Source organism: Lipotes vexillifer, unplaced genomic scaffold (genome assembly GCF_000442215.2).
Source record: "Lipotes vexillifer unplaced genomic scaffold, Lipotes_vexillifer_v1.1 scaffold356, whole genome shotgun sequence".
Taxonomy (NCBI): Eukaryota; Metazoa; Chordata; class Mammalia; order Artiodactyla; family Lipotidae; genus Lipotes; species Lipotes vexillifer.
Window position 1 is genome coordinate 4,021,213 of NW_006797342.1, and position 21,600 is coordinate 4,042,812.

General features: G+C 53.1%; 1 protein-coding gene across 1 annotated transcript in view; it reads left to right on the forward strand.

Annotated features, from left to right (window-relative positions):
• The window catches only part of MYT1L (myelin transcription factor 1 like), a 142,368-nt gene that overhangs the window by 92,989 nt on the left and 27,779 nt on the right, over positions 1–21,600 (forward strand). The window contains 3 exon segments of the mRNA XM_007469249.1: positions 11,998–12,060; positions 18,614–18,697; positions 20,167–20,388. Coding sequence (XP_007469311.1) covers positions 11,998–12,060; positions 18,614–18,697; positions 20,167–20,388 — 369 coding nt within the window.

Consider the following 21,600-nt stretch of genomic DNA (forward strand, 5'->3'; position numbering starts at 1 on the left):
GCTCTGGAACAACCATATTTTTAAATGATTTTCTTAAAAATCAGATCCAGGTTGCCTTCCGTTAAACACACATAGATATTGTTGACATTTACTTTTTCCACAATCGGCGGACTCCACAACATGGTTTCATTTGGAAGAGTTTTCCGTGCACGTAATAATGGAGAATCTGCAGTGGCAATGCGTCCACAGTGACCTGGATCTGGGGTCTGTTTATCTCCTTAACGAGCACCTGTGCCTCTGAGCTCAGCTCCCTGCCCACAGCTCCGTGCGGCATCCTGGGTGTGAGAGCAGAACTGTCCATGGAGCCCCCTGCAGCCTGCGGCCCGCTCCCAGGACAGCCAGGCGCCACCTGGGACGCGCCCCGGGCAGAATGCCACACCCCAGGACAAGGACCCCTGTCCCCGCTGGTGATTAGCGCTCAGGAGGACCCGACGCGTCTGAACCAGACCCTGTGATGGGAGGAAACAGGCACAGAGATTGTTGTGAGCCGAGCAGAGGGGCGGCCGGACCGAGCGCGCACCGGTGGCCGTGCATGCGGACTCTCCAGGGCTGCTGCCCACACCTCCCATCAGCCTGCCCAGGCCTGGAGGGCGGGACCTGTACCTGCACCTCCTTTCCTCTCGCCCAGTGAGTGGCCCAGGGGACATGACTGCGCCTGCTGCGAGGGTCCCTCCTTGTCGCCCACCAGGTCCCAACCCTCCCCTCCTCCCCTCCCCCTTCCTGTGGCCCCACGGGTGCTTATCCCCACATGACCCCAGTCTGCCCTCCCAGGCTCACTCCGAGCATCCCTCAAATATGTCCTTTCTTACTTTTCCGTCTGCACCTGCTGTCCCGGTCCCATAAGCGCATCCCATCAGACCAGCTGCAGGTTAAACCCACTGGCCCTCGAGCCAGCAGCTGGCATCCAAGCCCAGCCTGAGGCCAATGCTGGGCACCTCTGTGCCTGCTTCGTCTGTGAGATTGGGTGAAGGTAGCAGAACCCAGCCCCCAGGGCTGCTGGGGGGCCTAGGTGAGCAGTTAGACCATCCGCTGCTTTGTGCAGGCCTTAGTGGCCGCTGGCACTCGCCCCGCAATGGCCTGGGACTATGTGGGTCAGTGAGAGTGGCCATTCTTACCAACCACGCTGCACTGAAGCTTAAGTGGGTTCTGGGCCTGTCCTCTGCGCCAGGGGCAAAAGGTCAGCAGCCTCCCAGAGATGCAGGATTTCTGTGACCCAGCCCACCTTTAAAAAAAAAAAAAACAGCTAAGATGTGTTACTTTGGTTCTTTCCTCCTGACGAGGGTCCTGAGTGCCGCTGGGCACCGTCCATCCTGTCCCTCCTCTGCCTCAGAGCTGGACCTCAGGGCCGGGGTCAGGGGAGGGGCCGGGGGCCGGGTGCTGGGCTCACCTCTGCGCAGAGTCCCCCACCCAGCGCCGCACACAGATGCTCATGACCTATGACCTGGTCAGTGCCACAGCCTCACTGGTCAGTAGGCTGACGCCCCCCCAGAAAGCATCTTCAGCCCTCCTCCCCCACGAGAGTAGCTGGGTGGGCAGTGCCAGGGCCCACAGACCGAGGACAGGATAAGGCAGCTTGCCAACTCTGGCTGGAAAGAAAGCCGGCGCTTAGGTGGAGGACAGGCTCGCTTCCTGAGCCACAGCTGAACGGTCCCCTGGCTACTGAGACCAGGAAGGGCATTTGGTACAGGCCCCTCGAGCCCACACGCCTGCACACCGAAGCATCCACACCAGCGCTGGGACGCTCAGCACCTAGTCTACTAATCAGAAACCTGAGAAGGACAGCAACGCTGCATGGATCGGCTGCCGAGGTCCAGTCTGGGAGGAAGAAACGAGACGCCCCTTCACCACGTCCACCTGAGCCACGGACGCGGAGCCCAAGCGGGGGGCGCCGGCTGCTAGGCCCTGAGACCGGCAAGAGACAGGAACACGGAGATCAGCGCCCTGCTTCCGCGTGCTGAGGGCACCCAGGGGCAAAGGAGGGGGCAGCTCTCGGAAGGGGTGGCCTTCCCGGGGACCCCTGGCAGGAGGAGGTGGCGGGAGCTCTCGGCCCCGTGACGCCCGGGAGGACTGAAGGGTCCGGACCTGGGGGGCGTGTGCTGGGGAGCACAGGCTCCCGCGGGGGTTGAGACTGTGGCTCAAGCAGACAGAGGAGATGGTGTGGAGGAGCGGGTGGGGACGGGCAGCCTGGGGCAGGGGTTCCAGGAGACCCGGACCTGCGTCCTCCTGCCCGGGGCTTGGAGAAGACCTCCCCTGAGTGTGCCATCACCTGGAGAGAGGCTGGCCCCCTGGAAACCCCTGCAGAGGGGTCCTGGTCTCCCTGAGGGGTGGACACTCGCGGCCCCTCTGGGCCGTCCCAGGCCGTGGAGGAAACCTGGGACCTCGTCCCTGGGGCCTTCAGGACGGTCGCGGGCAGGCCCAGCCTAGCCCGCCCAGGAGGTCCCCCTGCTCCCCGTGGCCACTCCGGCCCCCAGGAGCGCCTGTGCTTACAGCAGCCCCCTGAGAAAGCTCTTCCTGAAAGTTTGGAACCAGAGGTCCGTCCTCCTCAAGAAAGCCTCTTGGGTTTTCTAGTGCAGGACTGTTTCCTAGAGTCTCTTCTCCAAGCTAAATGCTTCCAAATGCTTGTCCTTTTTCCCAGGTGACCTGGCTCGAGGCCTCATGACCTCGTCGCCCTCAGAACACTTGGAGGACCTTCCCTCCAGGAGGCTGTGCAGTGCCAGCATCTTCGGGACGCAGGGGGTCCATGGCTGGGCCCACAGCCTGGCCTCGGGGGCGGCGGCCTATCAGGGTGGCGGGTCGCAGGGCGGCCGTGTCTCACTCACGCCATCGGCTCATCTCAGTCCGCTTCTCGCTCTGTCCTTCTCGGCATCTCTCTCTCCCTTCACTCCGGCTGCTTCTCCCTACTCGCCCTCCAGACACATCTGGGTGGGGGACCCCCTGCTTTTCCAGCAGGTGCCTGGCACGGACGCCTGCTCATGGGCTCAGTGGCCCTAAGGAAGCAGAGGCTCCCCTCTGTGCTCCCCCCCCCCGCGAACAGTGCGCCGCGCCCAGACGTGCGGAGGTCAGAGAGAAGACAGTGTCCACCCGGCCCCCGGGGCCCCCTACCTGACCACCCATGGCGGCCCTGGGCTGGACACAGGTGTGTCCGGGATCCCGGGTCGTTCGTACCCTGCATAGCAACTCCCCACCTCCGCCCTCCTCTCTCTTCCTCTGTCTGCCCGTCCCCACCGTGTCAGGCCTCTCCTTCTGGACTTTCCCAGGAACATTCTGACTTATTCTGGGCTCTTCCTCAGAGGAACGAATCTTCCTGATTCCAGACCTGCACACGGGGTCACCACGTCAGGACCACATGGGTTGTCGATGTTCTGAGGCCCCTTCTGCTCTCTTGTCCCTCCTCGTAATCGGAGGGAAATCAGGACAATCGGTGACTTTTAGATACCACTTGTGACTGTGCCCTTGATATGGAAATCATAGAAATGTGTTTCCACTCTCCACTCTGCCCCGTTTATGAGACACTGAGAGGTCCGTGTGGGTCAGTGAACTGCACATAGGGGAACAAGTGAACTCCTGTGTCTTTACAGTCAAATGAACTTCCCCCCAAATAAGCACTATACCATATGATACAGTTGTAGGCTAGGAATTATTGATACAAACAGGACATTTAAAAAGAGTCTATTTGAGTAAAAAAGCACCATATGAGGAGAGATTTCTGTTCTAATCTCAGCTGTGTCCCTCTTTGCGTGACCTTAAACATATAATTCACCTGTTTGGATTTGTCTTCTTACCTTTAGAGCAAGGATATCTGATGAATCTATTTCTAAAAACTTTTGCGAAACTAAGCGTCTATTAAATCATTTAAAATTTGACCAAAAATAAGATGTGAGACTGGGGAAAAGGCAGATTCCACAGAGGAAGGGAGGACATGCCAGAGAGACCAAGAGAGGAGAAAATAAACTGAAAAGGGTTTAAAACCAGATAGCTGTAAACAAGAGGACAGGGCAGGAGGCGAGGCTCACGGACAGGAAGAGAGAAAACATAAAACCTGAGAAATTACGGAGAATCCCAGGATTACTCAGGTAGCAGACGGAGCATGGAATCTTTTTAAATTTCTCCTGCTTAGAATAAAAACACTTTCTCTATGAGATGAAATAGAGGCTTCAAAAACTAAAAGATCTATAACCATGACAAACATAAAAAAGTGAGAACACAAAAAGTAGGCACAAGATTGCAGTTTCAAGGGACCACGTGGCCGGTCCCCGCGCCTTCGTGGCCCTGGAATCTGTCCTTTCTTCTGCCCCGCACGACCTGCCTCCCAAATGCTTGCTGCCATCAACAGCTTAGGAAACGGGCCTGCTTTTAAATTATATCAGCCTCCTTCCTCCAATACCTTGAGAGGAGTTCTAAACCGTCTGTGGACAGGGAAGTGAGCTGATGGAGTCCACAGATTCACCGTGGCTTTAACCGTCTGGAAGTAACAGCCACGTGGCCCCATGGCACGCTCCCACTGAAGTCCGTGTCCACCTGGCTGGCGACGCTGGGCCTCACACTTGGCCTTGGCGTCCTGAGCCGCCCCTCCTGTCCCCGTGGCCTCGGGCAGTGGGGCATGGCCTGTGCATGAAGCCTGGAGCCTCCCCGGGTGCAGTGGCCGTCCGTCTCCGTCTCAGGTGCCATCCCATTGGTTTGTGGTGTTGAGAAGATTATCCTGGACGAGCCAGCAGTTCCCCCCGACCCCATCCTGGTCGGTGGGCTTCACCACCGGCCGCTCACCAGTCCAGGGTCGACTTCTTACCACTAAAGACCAGTTGGATATGGTCACAGACTTTCTCGCCCGAGAGGTGGGGGACATGGGTGAGGACGCTGTGAGGGCAGCAGAGGGGACCCTCACACATCCCCATGCCGCTCTGGGGCCAGAAGGAGCCCCCGCCCTGAGGGCACACGAGTCTCTAAATGCCCGGTTTCCACCCCATGTAAATGGTGTGACTGCCCTAGCGCTCAGTGTAACCGAGGAAGGTGAGTAACCCCTGGCGGCCAAGCCCGCACCCGGCCCCCCAGGCCCCTGCATGCCCGACGCGAAGCCCCAGCCGCGGCACAGTCACGGCGAGTGCCGCGGCCCCGAGGTGCGTGGACGGCTGGCGGGGTGGAGCGGCGGTTTCTCCAACAGTCACCTTTTGTATGTTCTTTTTTGCATGGGTCTTCCGCGTCCAATTCCAATTCTGACCGCGGCTGCCCCAGCTCTGGTCTAGCCGCTCCCCTGCTGCTGGACGTGCATGTGCTCCGGCAGCAGTGCCCCATGGACACATCCCGTTATTGAGAGGGACGTCAGGATTGCTAGGTACGTTGGCCGCCCTGGACAGGAGCCTGTCCCTGGATGTACCTGGGACGCCGGGCAGCGGGCAGCGAGTGGTTCAGTGTGGTGCCCAGGGGTCCGAGTTAGCTCCCGCCCCGACAGGGAGGCATGAGCCACACGGGTGCATGAACGGAAAGTGCAGAAGTGCATGCAGCATGGACAACAGAACTGGCGTCGCAGCTCCCTCCCCGCTGCCCAAACAGCCAAACCTGCACCTCGAGTGTCCCCCGGAAATGGACCCAGGAGAGGGCCAGGCCCAGCCCCCACTCTGGCCGGGGCCAGCACCCCAGAGCCCTTACGGTCCAGCTTTGACAGCCAGGGCCTGGGCAGCATCCACCTCCAAGGGCATCCTGGGGGCCTGAGTGGGGGGATGGGCAGAAGAGGGTACTCACAGCTCTCGTTAGAGGTGACCCAAGGCTGATGGCAGGCGTGTGAGCCTCTAAGTCAGAACTTAAACCTACTAGTAAACACCGTTTATCAGCGGGTTGTATGGTAAGCGTATCACCCAAACGGTCTTTGCAGAACGGAGCCTGTGCTCTGGCGACTGCAGGCAGCGGGCATCGTGGCTCTGGTGAAACCCCTGCACCCACCAAGCCACCACCCATGCCCACCCCACGGCTCCGTGGGCATTCTAGCAGCCCTGGGTCCCCTATAACCACAACTTTGAACTTTATCTGCAGGATGACGTTCCGCTTTCTTAGTAACCTGAGGCCCAACCCATTCCAAAATGGTATCTGAATGACCAAAATGAAATTTAAAAAAAAATTATGTTAAGGGTACTTTTATAATTCTTTTTCATTTATTTGTTTGTATTTGAGTGTTGCTTAAAAAGAAAAGTGCTTGGAACCAAAAGAAAAAGGTGGTTTTGGTTTACATGTCCTATCTGAAATCAAGACTTTCACCCAAAGTCTACTAATATCAGAACTTGAAATGTGTAGAAATTCAAAATCCTGGGAGGTTGCAAGCATCCCGGGTAAAGGCCCTCACATGACTCTTGGGAACAGGAGAAACTTTGGGGTGTGCCTTGGGGAGGAAGGTGGGAGGCCAGTCTGCAGAAGCCTCCCCCAGACCTCTCCCAAGGGCCGGGGAGGAAGGGGCACCCGCCAGGCCCCTCTGCAGGCGAGCGGTGGCCGTGCAGGTGGCATAACACCAGCCAGGACCCCTGCACCCTCCAAGTCCCCATCCCGGAAACCCGCAGTGGCATCACGGGTTTGTGCCCACGCCCTCAGTGCGTGTCTTCGGTGCTCCTGTGTCACCTGCTACTTTTAACGGGTGGTGGGAAAAGGGACCTGGTGAAACATGGGGCCTGCGGGGGTGGACAGCGGGAGGCTCCCAGTGAGATGTGCTTGGCAGGGGTCAGAGGGGGAGAAAGGTCAAAATTTGCATACTCAATACCGAATTCCACAAAAAGAGAAACTTACCGGATGTTGTACAAACTGAAAAGTGATTTAGGAGATCTTGGCTTTCCTCAGAGTTTCTGGTAATATACCTAGGAAATTGGGCAGAAGTGATGTATATTGCTTTTAAGTGACCTGGTTTCCTTCTTGGAGAGAAAATTGCAGAGGGGCAGCGTTAGAATCAGTATATATCAGTTTTCTATTTTAAAATACCTTTATTTTGCACTCCTCTGCATTTCTTTACTGTTTCCCATTTATATGACAAAAAATTCAAAATAAAGATATAAATTTTTAGAACCACATCTCTTTAAGCCAAAACAATGTTTTTGAATTGAACTTTTTATATAAACAGGGCAAGTCTTTTACGTAGGTGACCTGAATCATATTACAAATATATTTTCCTACTCTAAACGAGGCCTAATTTTACATTTTCATGGTTTCTTTTAAAATTGAGAGTATTCAAAATTGAGAGTATTTTGTGTTTTATTTAACGAGTTCTCCTGTTAGAGTGGTCATGAAAGAAAGGGACAAAAAAGGCTATTAAAGAAGCACACCATGAAATTCTTCAAAGAGCTCCCGGAATCTCAGTTTCACCTTTTAAATTATTATCCCACATGTTCAGTGAGCATTGTTCTGTCTGTTTCAGCTACTACACTCAGAATCAGGGCACGTTTGCAGGTCAACCTCGTAGGGTGGGTTCAAACGGGCGAGGTGAGCCCCAGGGACAGTTCAAACCTGTGGCAGTGCTTTCAGCCTTTATTTGAAAGATTTTTTAAAATATGCAATTGACTTTATCAAGATGAATCTCCTCAAAACATTTTTCCCTGCAAACCGGCTCTGGGGGAGACCGGCTGCCCTTGCCCCATCCTGCCGGTGTAGCAGGTGCTGGGGCAGACGGGACTACACTGGACCACAACCATTCCCAGGCCCGAACACCCTCAGGGGTCCTGCTGTGTGGCCGGCGAAGCCGGCCTCTAGGTGGATGGAGAGAGACTGCCCGGCTCTGGGTCCTTGCCCATGTCATGTCCGGCAGCCCTGACTGCTGATAACAAACGGACGTGCATCTGAGGCTGCCCTGGACGCCTTCCTGGGGAGTCCGCCGCCTCCCTGTCGACGGGCCGATGTGACAGCCCACCTGTCTCAGCCCAGGACAGGCAGCAGCACGGGCACAGTGTGTGCATCGTTTAAGGAGAGGCCCTCCTCTTGCAAAGAAAAAGCTGTACTTTAAATGCCTTAATACAACTACTTAGCAAATCCTCATTTCATTTCAAAAGAGAGAGAGGATGATGGAATATGATAATTAGGTGATCACACGACATCAGTCAGTAGATTGAACTGTTTCCATTTCTGCTACCCTGTGTCAGGGTCGTGGTTTTGTAAACGGGAGAGAAATCACAGGAAGGGGTTATTTGTCTTACAGAAGGACGAATCAGAGGCACAGGGGAGAGGCTGGTCTGTGGCCACATTTTGAGATGTGCACCTGTGCACATCAGAGGATTTCCACGATACGTACTGTAATGCACGGATAGTAAGTTCTCCTTTGATGATACGTCTCAGACCCCCGTGGAGGTGTGAGCCACAATGATTCTCTTGGGGGTAGGTGTTTAAGTGAGTCGTGAGCACAAAGGGCCTTCCAGGATGTTCAGGCTCAGAGCTGTTTCTGACGTCCTAGACCTACAAAAGGCACAGAAATCTAGTCCGTTCCTACTGAGAAGGGCTAGCTCCAGGAAATCAGAAATCCAGAAGTTGGTGAGTGGTCCTGATTTCTTTTTTGTAGATTTTGGCCTGGATTCTGCAAAAATGTAAACATGGCTTAAAGCATTTTATTATGATTTTTCCATCGATATTCTTAAATGTCTATACAAGACCAATTTTTCCAGCCAGATAGTAACATGAACTACCCCCAAATTACTTTCTCTCGATATTGCTTAAATTCCAAGGCAAATGCAAGATCACAGACAAGGCAAAGAATCACCAATATTTTTGTCTGGAATTTACAGAGATTCTAAGACAACGTATTCATCATTTCCTGTCTCAGAGTGTTTTTACCAATACTACCTTTGGAGTGGAGAGGAAAAAATGAAGAGGCAAGGGTTTTATTTATCACAACTTTACATCTCTAACCATAGGAACTTAAAATAGACCTGGTACGAGTATCGGTGACAACTGGCAGGGAACCTGGTGGACCATCGGCTTGGGTGGCCTCCCCGAGGCGCCAGGCGCCAAGCGCCAAGCACAGCGCCTGCCTTGTCGGGAGTTTCCATGGAAACCCAGTCAGTCTCTGCGCCATTTCTAAACCCAAGCTGTGCAGCACCTGCTGCTCTCTGATCTTATCCACGGGGGATCTGCGTGATCCCACAGGGGCCTCCCTTCATGGAAAAGACGTGCTCTTAGATGGGGAGGTGCAAATCGAATTTCTGCTCATTGATTTTACAGCAGCCTGTTACCAAGGGTCCTGGAGAAAAGACCCCTTTTGCTGCATGAATTGTCACATCCACCGACTTCAGAAAGCTGTTTATTTTTGAATGATGAGATTTATTAAAGCGAGGAAATTTGTATGTACATCTCAGAGTTTCCAAAAGCCTTAAAGTCTGGAACAGGAACATGAAAATGAGCACCATAGAGCCTGGTAGAAGAAAGAATATTTGAGGGCCCGTCCAGGGCTGCCTCGTGTGCTCCAGGAGCACCATCTAAAGAGGAAAAGGCCGACTTAGCACCCTCGAGAAACCAGAGCTGGCTCTTTCAGGGGTGGGTGCTGTGAGCATGCGTTCACAGCCTGCACGGAGCCCTGTGGTCCTGAAGCTCCAGGGGATGGCAGGTCCCAACAGGCACAGACAAGCCCCCTCCTCCGTCCTCTTCCCCCGGCTGAGGGGCGTGACCTTGGAGGTTTAATTTCCCCACGTTCTCGCAGCCAGCAAGTGGCAGGCCGGGGACTGGACCCCAGCGGCCGAACTTGAAACCCTGAAAATAATGACAAACCTTTCACGAAAGCTAGGCCCCTTTCTGGGGGATGTTTATTCTTTCCTGACACTGTGAAAGCTCTGAAAATTAGCCAGTAACATTTTCTTTGTTTTCATGGTGACAAAGGACATTTCACATGCCTCTTTTTTATCAGATGATGCATTTGTAAATGGCTTAAACACACAAAAACTACTCCAAAATCCTTTTCTCTTTTTTTTTAATTAGTAAATTCTGTTTTTCATTTGCATGATTTTGATTAAAATGCCTACTTAAATTTGGACAAAATATGTCAACCTCCTCCTGCCTCTATCAAAAAAAAGACATTAAAAAATTTCTACTCATGTTTAAATGAAAAAATTTTAAATAAATTTGCACTAGGCACTTAAATTAGGAAGACTTTAAGGATTTTTTTCTTTTGACCGAAAAGCAAGGCCACATGTATATTATTGGCTGGTAGGAAACATTACTGTTTCTTGATACATTTTCAAAACAGAAATGTGAATGCAGATTACCTTCTCTTAGAATGATTTTTATTGCTTTCAAAATTTCCTCCCTCTGGGGTTGGGGGTGTCTCCACATGAGGTGTCATTTGGGAAATCAGTTAAATTCAGTCATTTAGGTCATTATTGATGGAATAGACTTGAGATCAAACTTTCAGTTCCTGAACAGCTGTTACTTTAATGACAGTCAGGCCAACAATCTGATTCAGGGAATTCTTTTGATGGAAGGACAGCGTTAAACTCCTTCTGCCCCAAACTCCTATTTTTAAACCCTGATTCCACTTACACACATCGACGATTTCTCGACACCTTTTCCCTCAGTGCCTTTTTTATTCTCCCACAGCACAGTCTATAAACTTTAACCCTTTATAGGCTATGCCAAGTATCAACTCTATACCTGAGATCTGTAATCATGTTCCTTTTCTCAGGACTAAATGAGAATTGGCAGTTTCTAAATACCAACAATTGATTGCACATCTGTCAAACTGGGACATTCACACCCTTGAACTCAGCCCAGCTGCATGAATGCCCATCACACTCCCTGACACTCTCACTGATTTTGAGAAAGTCTGTCTGTAAGCAGGTAATCTGCTGGCCTCAACCCAACATCCAATATCCAGGGTGGCTTTCTGAGTGGAAAGCAAATTGAAATCTCTTAGAAGCATTTACACTTATTAACCATTTTTAATTTGTGATTTTTGTCCTTGCCAGGAATTCAGATGCTCATTGAGTAGGGGCGTGGGGGAAGCACAGGGCATGATCTGAGGGTTACTACTGGGTGGTAATATTGTTACTAAATCATCTCATCCTTGTCTCTTGAGAGTTAAAATTTAGTGAAAAGAAAAAAAATTCTTTCTTAATTTTTGTCCTTAATTCTTACATTCCTGGTGGGTGCAAATGCAGCTGATGTAGGTTGAAGTGAAAGTGTCTTTGTAGGACTGCTTATTCCTGAGATGGAGTATTTAAGAAGTTCCACGGAGGGCAATGACCATAAAACTCTTTTTAAAAACATCCGCTCCCATTAGCACAGTGGCAATGTGGTAGTTAAGAGACTGCACGGAGTTTCCTGGAAAGGTTTAAACACAGGCAGCGTAGGTGCCCAAACTAATCTCAGCGTCTCAGCTGACTTGGCTTGTTGACCGAGAGAGATCTGTGCCCTACTCCCTACTCAAGTCAGTTAAAAGTAAGAAGGATTTTAAGGTAAATCAAAGCTACCTGAGTGCCCGATGACGGTCTGAAAGACAGCTAGTCTAACTCTCAGGGCTGGCACAGGAGGCTGCCCGCACTGGCCTCTGGGGCCAACCAGGGGCAGGGCTGGGAGGGGCCACTGTGACGGGCCTGTTGCCACGCCGCTGTTCTGAGTTTAGACGGGGACCAGTTTCGGGCCGCCGTGTGTGCCTTTTCATGAACAGTCTCGCATCGTGTTCGGATGGTGCGGCAACAGGCCCTGCTGTGACTGGTTCCACTGGACTTGAAGTAATAACGGAAGGGGTGGGAATGTGGGGTGAACACCTGGGGACCAAGGTGCTGCACGGCTGCGGCAGAGGGGCAGCTGCCACCGCGAGATCGCTGGTCCCTGGACGGCACCGCTGTGTGCAGAGGGAAGAAGGGGTCCGAGCCGCACCTGGTGGTGGACGAGGATGGAGACGCCCCACGAGCCCGGCGGGGACCCTCCAGCTCCATCTCACCTCCTCACCCAGGGAGGCTCAGCATTAAAGAGACTTTGGAACTGCATAAGTAAGAAAGTGACTTGTTCAGGGGTTTGATGCCTTTCCATGTGCCTTTGTTATTGCAGGTGCCCCACCCCTGGCTGCGACGGCTCTGGGCACATCACCGGCAACTACGCTTCCCATCGGAGGTATGCACAGCTCGCTCCCGCAAACACCCCCTCCATGCGAGGGACCCTTAACGGGGGCTCAGGTTGCCTCCACTGGTGAATTAAGGGTCTAGAGACCCTCGCGCACAAAACGGGGCTGTCCCCAGGGGCCTCACTTAGAACACCAGCTCTCGGGACCATGGCCCCCCTGTGACGTCCCCCTCATGGTGCCACTGGCTCCATCTGCAAGAAACGTTTATCAAGTCACCCAGGAGCACGTCTTTCTAAATTGAAAAGGGAAGAGAAAAAGAGCCAGGATGTTATAAGATGCCAGAGAACAGCCATTGAGAGACAAGCATGCTAATCCCACTGAGAGTGGACCTCTTAAATATTGAGATTTGAGCGCCAAAGCTGTACAGTTATTATAAGCGGGGATCAGCAGAGCTGAACACACAGAAAAGCTTGACCTTACAAATCCCAGGCCCCGCCGGTCCCAAAGAGCAGGGAGTTTCTAAGTACAGCGTGAAGAGTCAGTCATATGAGACAGCAAGAGGCCCACGGTCGCTGAATAGTTTACAAACGTCTGTCTTACACCAGGCCCTATGTTAGAAGTGGATTGAAAGAGCCTGTTGGTACAACACCTGCACAAAGGTGGGTCTAGACCCCGTGGGCAGGAGCAAGAATTCCTTGTCGTGTTCAGTCAGGATCGACAAGCCAAGGTCAGGACAAGAGCCTTTCTGAACGGAGACCCTCGTAACTCGAAGTCTCCAATGCGGGAAGGGGAGCTGCGTCTAACAAATAAACAAACCATGTTACAACATAGCCGTCGCCTTGCCACCCTCTAAAATCAAATTATAAAGTGGGCGGTCGGAATGTGGATGAGCCTTTCAGCTTTAAATGCTTCCCCAACAGAAACAGCAACAAAATGGAGCGAAAAGAGAAAGGAGGGGGGAGGCGAGAGGGAGGGAGGGAGTCAGGACAGTTGGTGTGAGTCACCCCACAGCCCGTGCACTGTCCACAAGCTGAGTGGATTGTGTGGGTCACGGGGGGGGTCCACACCGTGTGGCCGCCCGAGTGACCAGATCCCGGCGTTCAGAGCAGGGGGCACCCCCGGGCTGGCTGGCTCAGCATGGCTTAGAGACGGAGCTGGCAGGGTGGGCTGTTTCCTCCTTAAGGCCACAGGCTTCTGTGTTCACTTTCAAACCGTTTGGGAGCATCGTTTCTACGGCTCAGGTCTGGGGAAAGTAGGGATTATGATGACCAACAAGGAGAACTGAACTCCTCGATGTATGGGTGGATTCTTCACACTGACTTGATAAAAACACCTCATTCTCTAGACCAGGGCTGTCCACCTGGGCAATGTGGGCACTCGGGGTGAGATCATGGGACGGCTCTGGATGCTGTCCCATGCGTTGGAGGATGTTGGGGAGCATCCCTGGCTCCACCCACTAGATGCCAGTGGCACCGCCATCCCCATTCGTGACAACTAGGTGTCTGCAGACACATCCGAATGTTCCCAGGGCCACGGCCATGCACCACAGGGTGGAGAGGAGCCTTGCCAGGTTGTCTTGCTGGTTTTACCCGGCGGCCCAGAGCCAGCTGCTGTATTGTGAATGCAGAACAAGGGTGAATACATTCCAAATGGGATCCCCGGCGTAGGATCACCGGTTTAGAGAAAATGAAATAAAATAAAATAAAGCTCTAGTTAAGCATCTAAGTCAAGCACACTCTATGCTACTCTTTATTTAAATTTATCTTAGAATTTATCTCAGTCCTCACAAGGCCAGAATTCCCAGCACTGAATAATGCCTGCAAACTAACAGTGAACATTTACTGGTCAGCTCGTATCCAAATGTCTATTTTACTACTTTTTTTTGGTTTGACATCATGTAAATTTATTCATAATTTAAACATGTGCGTGCATTTAAACGTATATTTTAGAATGGTGGGTATATTCGTATAGCGTAAACTTGTGAATGAAATGTAATTTAAGCTTGGATTTAAGCTATACTCTGTGCCTGGACTAAATAGCACCAGGATTGCTCTGTACATTTGGAAAGTAAATTTGATTTGGCTTTCAGCACATTTCAGTGCTACATACAGCCCTACAGGGGGTGGCATATTAAAAGTAGAGCACATTTCGCAGTATCCTTTATCCGAGAATACCTTCCATGCGTAGAAGTTAGAGTGGGCCTGAGCTGTTGGCTGAGCAGAAGTGGGGCTAGGGTAACAGTCCTGTGCACACTGGACGCTGCAGAAAGACAGAAGCAGCCCCCCAGGCCCCACGACCCTTGAAGGTCGTAAGTACACATAGAAACACGTCTTTCGGGGTTACTCTTACTTGATCCATTCCCAGGAACATGAGGCGATGTTACCTACATGCAAACCACAGGGAAACTCCTCTCAGGGACCGATTCCTCAGCCTTCTGCTAAATTGTGCCAGGTTACCAGGCAGCCACAGGCACCTCAGAGATACCGCAGGTTCAGTTCCAGACCACTCGCTGCAATACAGCGACGACCACGATAAAGCGGGTCACACACGTCTTTGGTTTCCTAGCACATATAAAAGTTATGTGTACACTATACTGTAGTCTATTAAGTGCGCAATAGCATTATGTCCAAAATGACGTAATTACCTTAGTTTTTCTGCTAAAAAAATGCTAGCTATCATCTGAGGCTTCAGCAAGCTGTAGTCTTTTTGTGATAGTAAAACATCAAAGATCATTGATCACAGGTCACCACAACAGATATAACAATAATAGAAAAGCTTGAAAAGCGCGAGAACTATTGAAATGTGACACAGAGACACAAAGTGAGCAAGTGCTGTTGGAAAAACGGAGCCAACAGAGCTTGCTTGACTTGGAGTGGCTGCAACCCTCAGCTGGTGAAAAATGCAAGGTCTGCGAAGCGCAACGAAAAGAGGTGTGCACGCCCATCCTCAGGCTCCAGGGGGAACAGCAGTCACAGCACGAGGACCCTCGGGCGCCCCTGAGCAGCTGTGGCTGGGACTCCCCCACCCCCGGCCCCCAGGCCGAATGCACACGTGCAGACGCTGTCTACATTACAGGAGGTCACTTCTCCCTGCTGTAGCTGCCACCAAGGACTGTGTGTCCCAGGCACTGTCCCGGGAACTAGGAAAGTCTACTCGGCCCCGCCAGCCTCAGAGCCACCCTGGGCAGCAGGTAATTTCCTTTCTCTCTGCCCTGGAGGAAACAGGCTCTGAGCGATTATGTGTCGGAGACAGAACTCAGCCAAGTGGCCACCGCCAGTGTCACACATCTGGTCGTGGACGGACCTCTGCACCTGGGACGGCCTGCGAAGCTCACACAGGGAAAGGAGGGTCACCCCCCCCCCCCACCCAGGTGGGGGCTGGTTTGCCTTGCTCTTGTTTGGGTTGTAATGGTGATGTGGTTTTCTGTCTCAGCGTCACCTCTGAAGCTTTTTAAAGTCTATTTTAATCAATATTGTTGACCATCTCTGATGTTCTATCAAAAAATCCCCAACATCAGAAGCTTTGTCTGTCCTCAGTGGAGAAACCTCACTCAGCATCACACACAGAGGGGTTCAGGCTGTGTCTCGGTCTTCTTGTCTTCAGACCACGATAGGAAAATCCATTGCTTCAGCTCTCTCCCTCAAAGATCCTATTCCCAGGCCTCTTTTCTCTTCTCCTGACCCTTCTCCAGGCTGGCTTGTTTCTGCAGTTTCCAGACAGGCTGGCACAGCAACCTCTTGGCCAGGTCCTCCCCGTGGCCTCCCCAGGCCTCCTCCGACGCCATCCTCCCACCTGCAAATAGCAGCAGGCCCCAAGGCCTGGAGCGGGTGTTCCAAGGCAGAGGTGGCACCCAGGCTTTTCACAAACGGTGATGCTGCACGAATCTGACTCCCCCGGGACCCCTCCCCATCTCGTAGAGCAGTGGCACCCCTCGGGCTCCAGAACGTTCTCTGACAACAAAAGACAAGCTGTACTGAGCACTCACTATGTACCAAGAGCATTTGCATGTATAATCTCACTCTCCGAGTGCTGCTTTTCTCCTAAGGGCATGTGAGGGGCCAGCGCACGGGACCCACGCTCAGAGGTGACGGTGAGCCCAGACCGGCCTGCGAGAGCTGGCTGTAGACTCCCTCACCTAGACAAGGATGCCAGGATTCCAGGCCAGCCCGTGTCAGAGCCAGGGTTTCCTCGGAGTCAGAGTCGGGTCCAGACTAAGTTCCCTGCTGCGCTATTTGTTCTGTTTTGGTTCTGTTCCAGTTTATTTTCACTCCCAGCCTCGTGTCGGCGAGGACGCAGAGCCTCACCTCTCTCCCAAGTTCAGAGTGAAGAGGTGGGGGCAGGACAGAGCCAGGCTCCCTGGCCAGCGTCCTGGCCTGTGGCTTCCCTTCACCACTAAGGTCCCCGTCTGGGCACAGGAAGGAAAGACGGGCTCCCAGGCAGGATCCGCGAGTCCCACCCACCCCTCTTCACCATTCACTGATTAACTCATGACAAACATCTAACTATGACCTGCTCTGCGCAAGGCATTGGCCTAGGAATCAGAGGAAGAAAAGAGAATAAACACACAGGGAACTGACACTCGTGTGGACGAGCGAATGGACAGTCACCAGGATGGAGTGAGAAACGCCACGGGGACCGGGGGCCGTGAGAGCCCCAGGGCTGCTGTCAGGGTGGCAGGTGGGCAGAGAAGACTTCCTGGAGGAAGACCGTCCAGGCTGAGGCCAAGCAGACGGGGAGGGATGTGAAGCCCGAGGATGGCGTGGCCGGGACCGGGACGTGCCGGAAGCCTCCAAGAGGACCGCGTGGGGCAGGGACAGCAGCGCTGGTGGCGGCGCCCGAACCAGGAGCCTTGGGTGCTGCGTGCAGGGGTGTGGGCCCATCCTGAAGTGAGTCGGAAGTGGGCGGAGGCTAAGCAGACCGCACACGCGTGCAGCTGAGCCCTGCGGCTCTGACACCCCATCCTACGGGCAGGAGTGACATCGACTCGGAAGGCACTCAGGAAGGAAGAGCCACAGGACTCGTGGGAGAGAAAACCCGGTAACGGCCACAGGTGACCCGGCCCCTGGCCCCTGACAGGAGCAGACGGGAGTGGCGTGGGCTCGGCCGGGGAAGACGGTGAGTTTTCCGGCAGCAGCAGCAGCGAAGGTGTCCCAGTCCCCACGGGCAGCGGTCGTAGGAGCACGGTTTGCAGAGGGGCAGCTGGGAGTCATCGCCGCCTGGTACCTGGAGACCAAGGAGCCGTGGCAGCGTGAGGACAGTGGAGGGCCTGGCGGGGGGACCGGCTTAGCACGGGCAGAGCAAGCCAAGCGGACCACGGAGTTTGCAGATCGCGGAGCCGCCGAGCCGTGGCCGGACGCGGGCCCCAGCAGGGCGGCAGGAGCTGCAGCCGGTCCTGCAGTGCGAAGGCGGCGTCCCGGTTCCCGCGGGCCACCGTGACCCGCCAGGATAAGAGCAGTTCTCACAGAAGACCCCGGGGGGGCCAGAGGCGTGAAAACACAGCCCCCACTTTCTAAATTTTTATCCAAAAAAGGAGGAGAGAGGTGGAGGGAGCGAGAGAGGGTGAATCAAGGCGCACGCACCCTGTCTCTTTTGCTGTCCCGTAGAGGGTGACAGGTGAAGCGGCAGAGGGAGGGAGGCCGCGTGCCAGGGGAGCTGGAGCGTTTGAAAATGGGGACGCAAGGGGCGGGGGGCTCCGGAGCTACAACTTTACAGAGAGGAGCCAGGCGCCTGCATAAACGTGGGACAGTACCAAGGAGATGGCCGTGACGGGGTGACGGGGTGATGGGGGTGCCCCCCAAGACAGCCAGGCCCTTGCCTGAGGGCCAGCGTGCTCAGACAGAAGCCAGACCCGGCAGGAAAGCACCTACTGTGGTCAGGACGATCCAGTGGACGGCACATCCCGCCCTGGCTCAGCCCTGGGGCCTCTGCCTCCACACTGCCCTGGGGGCTCCGGAAACGGTCCAGTGCCTGCTTCTCCAGTTCTCTGCAAAAATTCCCGCTTATTCTATATAATCTCACATCTAATAGCCTAATGGCCTACAGTTAGCTGTTGTTGAACAGAAAAAAACTCATATATAGACATTCCAGCTAGCAAAGTTCCTTTAGACGACATGAGCCGCTATTCCCCAAATTCCAAAATTAAATAGAATAAACTTGCCAACTTGCACTGCACCTTCCGCAGATGCCATGGGAAGCCGTATTCAAGTAAATGGGGACGGATGCCCAGGACACGCCCCCTCCCAAGACGAAGGGCTCTGGAATCTGGCCACAGGAACGCCACCAAAAAGGGATGGGGAGGCCTGTGTTTCTTCCTCCCCGTGGCCCCTTCTGTGCAGAAGGCTCACCCCCTCTGGCAAGTCAGCCCGGCCTCTCCTGGCGACTCCTGACACCAGTTTCTCCCACCCAGGCTCTAGGCGCCCTCGCGGGGGCCTGACAGTGTCTGAAGGCCTAGGGGGAGCACAGAGGAGCTGCCCCCGGGATATCGTTTTCATGCCAAGAAGCACCAACTGCTGGAGGAAACTGCGTCGAAGCCCCATCGCCGGTGAAAGGGGCTTTGCGGGGTGAACAGCTTAGGCGCTTCCTGAAGTCACGCTTCTTCCTTAGCCTTTCAGGTTGCCCGAGAGCCAAGAAGAGCGGCATCAGGATAGCACAGAGCAAAGAGGACAAGGAAGACCAGGAGCCCATCAGGTGTGTGGGCTGGGGGGCGGGGTCAGGGGAGCTGGGGGCCAGGGGGCGGGGTCAAGAGGAGCTGGGGGCTGGCGGGGAGGCCAGGCTTGGAGAGGTCGGTCAAGTGTGAGGTCACAGCATTGAAACCAGACCATGCATACCTGCTAACTGACCAAAAACACCCTCTAAATGACAGGTGAGGTGATAACCAAACATCCATCCATCCGATGCTCTGAGTGACCTAAGTATAAGAAAGTTCCCTCTACCTTGGATGGGAAAAGCAGTGTAATTTACTGGGAAAGGCAGGTCCATGAGAGTATAGGAAGTCATTAACTACAACAGCTAAAGTGAACATTTGGCTGACTTCCAGCTTAAGGAGGTTGCTTAGCTGCCTGTACCCTGCTTCTCGCTAAGGTGGGATGGAGAGCACGATGGGTAGAAGGCTAGCCCCCTACCCCTCCCCACAGGCATTTGCCCCGAACCGCTGCCCGGTGAGCCTGGGTCTCCAAAGTCTGTGAGATAAACCTGTTGCCATCTTCCTGAAATTTTAATCTCATTCATTCAGTGTCTTTGGAGAAAAGTTTTGATTAAAATTAAAATGTGTTTGTGGTTTGGCTGTGAGTCCTCAGCCCTTTGCCATACCTGCAATAGAGAAGTTTCAGAAGCACGATTTAATTACCCTGTTGCTGAAACTTAGCTCTAACCAATGATTTTCCTAATCATTAAAAAAAAAAAAAAAAAAAAAAAAAAAAAAAAAAAAAAAAAAAAAAAAAAAAAAAAAAAAAAAAAAAAAAAAAAAAAAAAAAAAAAAAAAAAAAAAAAAAAAAAAAAAAAAAAAAAAAAAAAAAAAAAAAAAAAAAAAAAAAAAAAAAAAAAAAAAAAAAAAAAAAAAAAAAAAAAAAAAAAAAAAAAAAAAAAAAAAAAAAAAAAAAAAAAAAAGTGCTTCTGGGGTACCTCGTGCCAAAGCTATGCCAGGAAACTTAACTAAATACCACCTCTGCTGCTCAAAAACCTATCTAGCTGGAAGGGTATCCTGTGGTCTCAGAAAACATAGCCAAACGAATATTCTCTAGCTCCTGAGAAGACACAGGTTTATACGACTATCTTTTGAAAATAATCCTGCAGTTTCCCATTGACTTTGCACATCTCCACCATAAAAGCTGTGACTCGCCTCTCGAACAGATGCCCGCATCTCACTTGCTCCAACAAACTGGTTATTCCTTTTCACGCACGGCATCTGCATCCCTCACTAAGCCTGGACTTGCTGTTCCAGGTAAACCTTCCCATCGGGCCTGGACCAGGGTTTCCAGGAGGGTGCACTACTGCCAGGCTCCGCTAGGTGGTGTCTTTTCGTGACTTTTCTTTTTCTTTCCTTCTGCTGCAGTAGGAGGATGCTGGTTTGTCTCTTGTGTCAGGTTAACTTGACCTTGGCGGGGGGGCCACCAGCCGTAGGGTGGCGAGACAGCCAAGCTTGTCCCTCTGTCCCCCAGGTGCCCCGTGCCCGGGTGCGATGGCCAGGGCCACATCACCGGCAAGTACGCCTCCCACCGAAGTGCGTCCGGGTGCCCCTTGGCGGCCAAGAGGCAGAAGGACGGGTACCTCAATGGCTCCCAGTTCTCCTGGAAGTCCGTCAAGACGGAGGGCATGTCCTGCCCCACGCCGGGCTGTGACGGCTCCGGGCACGTCAGTGGCAGCTTCCTCACGCACCGCAGGTGAGTGGACCCGCCCAGGCTCTGTGCCGGGGGCGGCGCGGGGAGGCCGGGGGCGGGGGCGCCGCTTGGCCCGCGACGGTGCCACGCCCACCCCTCAGGTTGAGAGAGGAGACCCCGAACACTGTGATACCAACTCATGACATTCTGAGGCTCGGGAAAGGAAGAAACAAACAAATTTATGTTGAAAAGCACAGACTCGTCCTACCACGTCTGCATGTACATAGAGGTTTCCAAATGTCTTTGATCAGGATCCACAGAAAGAAATAGGCTGTCATCTTACACGCGCGCGCACACCCACTCACAGGAGTATCTGTGGATTTAGTTGTTTTGGCTGAATACTGCAGGCAGGTCCCACTCGAGGAAAGTGGGTGGCACCTGGTTACAGAGGCCTCATCAGATACATCAGGAAACCTACGGAAGGGCCAATCATCGCCATTGATTGTTATTTGCTTAATTGTGAAATATCTATAGATGCAATTACGTTGCCTTAGAAGAGGCTTGCTCTGTTGAAGCAAGTGCCTCCCCGTACAAGTCAGGATGAATGACTGACGTGGACAAATCACAGGCGTGCCCCAGCTTCCCAGGATCCAGGTGGGGGGACACAGCATCACACATATGACGTAAAGCCACGGGGCTCCCTCGACCTCTCTGACCACAAGCCCTGTGCGCCTTGCCTCCATCTGCAAAACTGCATGGAACACGCAATGAGCCAAACGGAATGATGCGTGACGATGCGCCTTAACAGTTTTAGGAAGTGATTTTATTGTAAAAGAAATCCCTGCTCAGGTAGAGACTCAGACGGGCCGAAGGGGCCTAAAGAGAGACATGAGTGTCTTTCCCTGACTCTCCCCAAGGCGGGAAGTCCCCGCCCCCGCATCCCTTTTCAGAAAGCGCCCTTGAGCAAAGAGGCACGCAGCCCGGCTTAACATGCCCAGGGGCACAGAGACCCCTGACCCCCATGGCACACCGGTTTCTTCTTTTTGATAGAAATAGATCACAGTGTTTCCTAGGCGTCTGCATGGGATGAGGGCTGGCCCTTCACCAGAACAGCCCTGGGCCCAGCTGGTAGCAAGGCGTGTCCTTGGCCAGCGAACGTCTCACTCCTGCTCAGAGAGGCCCCCTCCTTCCCAGAGGGAGGGCTCGGCCTGCGGCCCCCAGTCTCCACTCTAGACGGGATGTTACCAGGTAGGGAACACCCTTCTGCTGACTTCT